This window comes from Pisolithus orientalis (assembly GCF_024613125.1).
Source record: "Pisolithus orientalis strain OTSU chromosome Unknown F5J12scaffold_74, whole genome shotgun sequence".
NCBI classification, from domain to species: domain Eukaryota; kingdom Fungi; phylum Basidiomycota; class Agaricomycetes; order Boletales; family Pisolithaceae; genus Pisolithus; species Pisolithus orientalis.
In genome coordinates, this window is record NW_026260855.1 from 44,201 (window position 1) to 50,019 (window position 5,819).

Sequence of the window (5,819 nt, forward strand, 5' to 3'; positions counted from 1 at the left end):
TCTTGCATGGAATACATTCATCTTGGGTGTGGAGCAAACCTGCAGGCAGATATACTTCATGGCATGAGGGACAGCATGGAAGTTTGAGCATGCAGAGGTCAAGGCCCAGGACTTTCATAGCTGAAGGTAGTGTTATGAATGGGGGGATAAGAGAGGGGCATAGAGAAAGCATAAGACATGACAGAATGTTGAGAACAGTGTTGCAGGCTGTGTGAGGGAGGTGCCACTGGAGGTGAAGCCATGTCATCATCATGTAGATGACAACAAGGTATGATGGCTGGGTTGATAGATCTGTGAAGTGAGCACGACTTGAGTCATCATTCACCTGAAAGGGATCTGGATTATCTTCAGACTGTTCCTGGGGGTTAGCAGCATCTGGAAAGTCCACATTCTCCTCAACATCAAAATCAACATCTGGTATCTCATCATCTATGTCTGCAGACACATTGGGGTCCCACACCAGGTCATCTGCAAGCTCCTGTTGCACTCTCTGGATCTCTTTGAGGGCCTTGTCTGTGGCATGCTGGAGCACATGCTCCTCAGGGTCTGGGGGTAAGTGATGCACATGATATGCAGTCAGGGGCTGAGCACCTGCTATCATCACTGCATTATACATGCTGTAATAGTCAATGACATCAAGAAGGGCTTCTGGAGAATGGAAGTTTGGCCCTAGATTTGGCAGCTCACTACCAAATACTTGTATATTGATGTCCTCCTGTGTAAGTGTGCCATGGTCAATCATTTGTTGCTTGACCACTGAAGAGGAGCTTGCAGGGGGATCAGGAAAATTTGTTATGGGGGGTAAAATAAGGCCCCTGGTAGGATAAGGCAAGATGAGGGATGGTGGCTTGCTGGATAGATGGGGGATGATCAAACCATGATGGATGCCTTGTGAGGCAGATGTCCTCTGTCAGAGGTCTGTGCATTCATGTGTATGTCTCATCTCATAATTGACTAGTTTTCCCCAATAATTGTAGCTCTTGCAGTTGCATGGATACACCTTGGGCATGGCAGGCTGGGGATGTGTTAAAAGGGAGAGAGGCTGTAGTTGATCAATGCATATGTGCACTTTACAAATCAATTTAAATTCTTATTTTGGTGTATCTACAACAAACAGGAGTGCATGCATTTAGTTTTCTGCAACCTTGAGGTGTTTCTGTGTTAATGTAAGTGGAGTGGGAGAAAGCAGATGCTTGGAAGGGGTGTCAAGCTGGGTGAACTCAAGTGGTGGATCTCCACATAATGCTTGCATACACCTCACAAGGACAAATGTGCTGACCAATTCTTGAGAGAGTGACAAAGACTGCAAAGGCAGTTGGTTGTGGACCATGATGAGGCCATCACCCTGGGTCTTGTTGGTAGATGAACAGACACAAGAAGAAAAAGAATACCTGCCTTTGATAATGTGGTCTCAATCTGCTTGTCATTGCTCTCTGGCTCTGTGGCACTATCATCAATGTCTGGCAAAATGAAGGTTAGTATCAGGTTCCAATAGCCAGGGAGAGCATGTACAATTTGACTTACCAGCCCTGTCCTTTGATGGAGTTTTTGCTGGTGTATTGAAAAGTGATGGGGATAAAGATACCTTGCCAAGATTGGAAGTGGGTACTGGTTGTTTGTCACAACCCATAGACTTGCAGGGCTTGGGTGTTTCAATGGGATCAACTTGGACTTGTCCATCCCTGTATTGGACAGGAAGCACAGTCATTATCTCAAGAGTCTTGGAAAATAAAAATAAGTTTATATACTACAGAGCTGGATGAATTGCTTACCACAATGCCTGATGCTGGCAGTGTGAAGGAAATGTGATACATGCCAGGGTGTGTGATAGGGAGCTGGAATGATATCAAGTTGGTCATGATGCGAGTCAGGCTGAGGGACTTACAAATTTTTTCTGCAAAGCATCAATGAGCTGTCTGGAATGCAGGATGGTGCACTGGCAGGTGGGTACACATGTGTCCCAATGTTGAGAAAAAAACCCATTGGTCTGTCTGGAGGCAATCAGCATGCAGACAAGTGAGAACTTGGCAGGGTACAAACAGATGATATGTTGACCTGTTTGGCTTATGGATTTGGCATGGACACATGATTTGTGATGAAATCATATGTCTAGATATTTCTGCAGGTTCTCTAAGATTTCTCACAGTCTGGATTTAGTACAGGAAGGTTCTTCGATATTTCCAAAGCACAGATTTGATACAGGCATTGAGTTAGGTATGTATTTAGTACAGGTAGCTGGTCTGACACCATCTAAATCTTCCCTGGACAAAAACTCATTTCTGCAGTGAATCAGATGAATGCCCCACAGAATAGATTTGACAGAAATGACCACTTGAACATGGTGTCCAGCAGCATTTACCTCTGGCACTATGACCCATATTCCTGTCAAGGGGTCCAGTGCATCACCAAATGGTAAAAACCATTTGACCAGAACACAGGAGTGTGAATGGCCCTGAAACTTGAATGAGAAAAAAAGTAAACAATGAGTGATGAGCAGACCACAGAGTAGATCATTCTCTGAACTGCTGTAGGGAGCTGTATACTCCCTGAGGCTGAAACAGGGAACATCAGTAAATTCCACTGCCCCTGCAACAAGCCCCTATTGCTCTATGCCTTTGGAATTCTTCCCACTCATTGCCTCATGTTTTGTCCCACCCCCTTTAGGCTTCGGAGTTTTTCCTGACCTCCAATGTGTCCCCTGGACATCAATAAGCTGATCCAAAAAATTCCACATTCACCCAGAGACATCAATATACTGATCTGGAATTCCACATCTGAGCCACTGTCCAGCCACATCACCAGTAGTCAGTGTCATTCACCTCTAAAAAACTCCAGTTCCCCCTGTCACCCAAAATTCCTCAGATCATCCTTCATATGTGTAGGCTCCTCCCTTCTGCAGTTCTGCCCTTCCTGCCAACTCCACCTCTCACCTGTACATGTACCATTGTTCTGTTGGAAGATATCCCCCCTTGCCTTTGTCCCTTTTACTCTCATTTACTACTCATCAGACTATTTCACATGCATTCATACTTCACTGACATCTGTCATCCTTCCCTTTATTTTCCAGCCTTGTAGTTTTTCTGCCCCACTTTACTCTGACTCATATCTGCATCCCATGTACTATATAATTCCACTGTAGTGTTGGAAAAATAGCATGCACTATTGGAGTCACTATCCATGCATTTCATGAGTTCAAGAGTCCCTCAGAGTAATAAAGAGTCTATTGAGCCTACAGTGTCTACAGTGTCTTCAGTGTTTCTTGTACCTACCATGTCCCTTGGCCTGTCACACCTCATCTTGTATCCCCCTCATCTCAGATACTCTCTTCCCATCACATATCTGCCTCTTGGAATTCTGCATACCCAACTCACTGTGCTCATGTGCCAACAAACCATCAAAATTAAATTCCACAATCCTCACCTGCATACCCTATCCCTTCTAGTGTAATCTTTGGCTTCTCCTTCCACTCAGCACCCCTTGGGACAATCCTAGGGAATCTTCCCTTCAGCTTTCCTCTAGTCACATGCTTCCCAGAAGCAGTGTCCCACAATGTTTTGGAGCCCACCACAAGGGGTCTGTAGATCTGGAAAGGAGATCCTTACAACCCACTCATCAAAGAACTGAACTCAAAGAGCTCCTAGAGCCCTTCTGAAGACTATCTATTTCTTCATTGGAAATCCTAATCCTGGTAGCTGATCCCAGAGACATTTCAGAACCACACTCATCAGACTCAGAGCTCAGATTAGATGAGATCTTTTGGAGTCCTGAATCCCCAGTGTTTTACCCAGCATTTCCCAGAGGTTTCAACTTTGATGAACCCATCACACCTCCCACTGAGCATCAAGAACATTTGCCTCTATCAGAACTATCTTCCTCTTTGTTCATGTCACCCAGCAATTCAGAACTAGCTGCTGAATAGCTACTCCTTCCTTCCCACTCCTTAATCAAAAATTCTGTTATCACCCTTCCAACTCAAATACCTGCTCAGAAACCTGCTCAGAATTCCACTCCCTTGCCTCTTTTGAATTGTGGGCCTCCTATTCTCCAAATTCCGGACCAGAATTCTACACCTCTCTGCATAATGTCTAGAGCTAAAGATATGCTGCTCAGGGGTTTGAACAAGGCCCTGAAGTTTTCCAGATGCACTGAAGATATCACTTGTTACCTTGAAGACATTGAACAACTCTGCCTTGATGCCAGTCTTGTTTCCAGAAAAGATAAGATTCACTGGGTCATTTGCTACACAGACCACAACAAGGCAGGATTTTGGTCCACCTTAGATGCTGCAACAGACAGCTTCAATGACTGGGATGCATTCTCCAAAGAACTCCTGAACTACTACCCAGGAGCCTCAGTGAAACATCATCACTATACCAAAGCTGACCTTGATACTCTACTCTACCACCAGGTTCAGAAGCCAATGGAGTTGCTGGAAGATCTCAGGAAATACATTCAGGAATTCAGGTGCATCCTTGGCCTCATTCAGAAAAAGACAAAACTCCCTGAGGACTATGTCAACAAGAAATTCCTAGAGAGGTTTCCCCTGAGGTTCCAGAATTCCTTGCTCACACAATCGCAACTTTCTGACCTAGATTATGATATTGATGAACCATGGGAATTTGATAGTCTACAAACATGCCAACTATCTCCTCAGTGGAGCCAAATGGAACCTCCCTCAGCCAGACTCATTGGCACTGTTTCCCCAGAATTCTGCACCAACTTCCTCATCATTGGTTCCCACTATCTTGAAACAAGAGTATGTTCAGGTCACTCAGCAACCAGTCTCTGCCTCACTTCCTCAACAAGGTCAAGAAGGCCAATTCTGCTGTTCTTTTGATCCATGGTGTTTCTTCTGTGGGGGAACCAATGGCCACCATACTGTGGAGTGCACACTGTGCCATGAATACATACAAGCTGGAAAATGCTCCCTGATTGGGGGAAGAGTTTTCATGCCAGACAGCTCTGATATTCCTAGGACAGCTGTAGGTCAGAATTTTAAAGAAAAAATTGACAACTTCCTCAGCATGTGTGACTTGATCATTGCCTCAGCAAACCTTAGCAGCCCAGTCAGCAGTCAACCTTGCCTTGTGGATGCAATACCCCTCCCCACCTTGTCAGCACAATGTTCTTCAGCAATGAGGAAGTCTTGGAATACCAAGCAGACTTACATCCCTCCTCCTATCTAGTCAATGAAGATCTAGAGGAGAGTGCCAATGAAGAGGACCACTGCACCTTAGCAAGAGCTTATGTGCAGGTAGAAGAATTGAAGAATGCTATCAAGAGAAAGAAGACAGCTCATTTCAACAGCACAGAAATCCCAGCTCATTGTCAAAAACCTCTAGCAGCAGTCCCTGTGCCATCCTATGCAATCATATCATGCTGACCCACCCTGCCACCATGGTATACAGCATATGACATCGCAGTGCATTCTGCCATGTCCTGAATGATTGCTTGGTGCATAGCAGGTGGCTGATGCAGAGTTAAACACCTCGATGTCACCATCAAAGGATGGACATTGACAAAGACTGACATGGGCTCCAGACATCTCTGCATTGGGGTTGAGTTGGTCATATAGATAGCACTGGGTGCACTCAATGAGTTCTGGATAACCATAGTGTGCAGCCACAAGCTTGCTCACATGAGGTATATTCTGTAGTAAAAGAAATCACAGACAGTTAACTAGCACAACACAGACATCACAAGTCATACTCACCTGGCTTTCATGCTAACTGGACATCATAATCTGATTTGTCTCCCTCAACCACCTGAAACTCATCTTCCTCCTTTCCATCCTTGCCATCCACTGTGGCAATATCCTC

At 45.0% G+C, this 5,819-nt stretch overlaps 1 protein-coding gene across 1 annotated transcript; it reads right to left on the bottom strand.

Moving 5' to 3' along the window:
- Positions 1 to 5,374: 5,374 nt before the first annotated feature.
- On the bottom strand, positions 5,375 to 5,605 carry F5J12DRAFT_728210 (uncharacterized protein; the record flags this gene model as incomplete). Its single annotated transcript, XM_051741867.1, has 1 exon — positions 5,375 to 5,605. A coding segment is annotated over one exon (231 nt), but the record flags the coding sequence as incomplete, so codon positions are not given.
- Between the last annotated feature and the right edge of the window lie 214 nt (positions 5,606 to 5,819).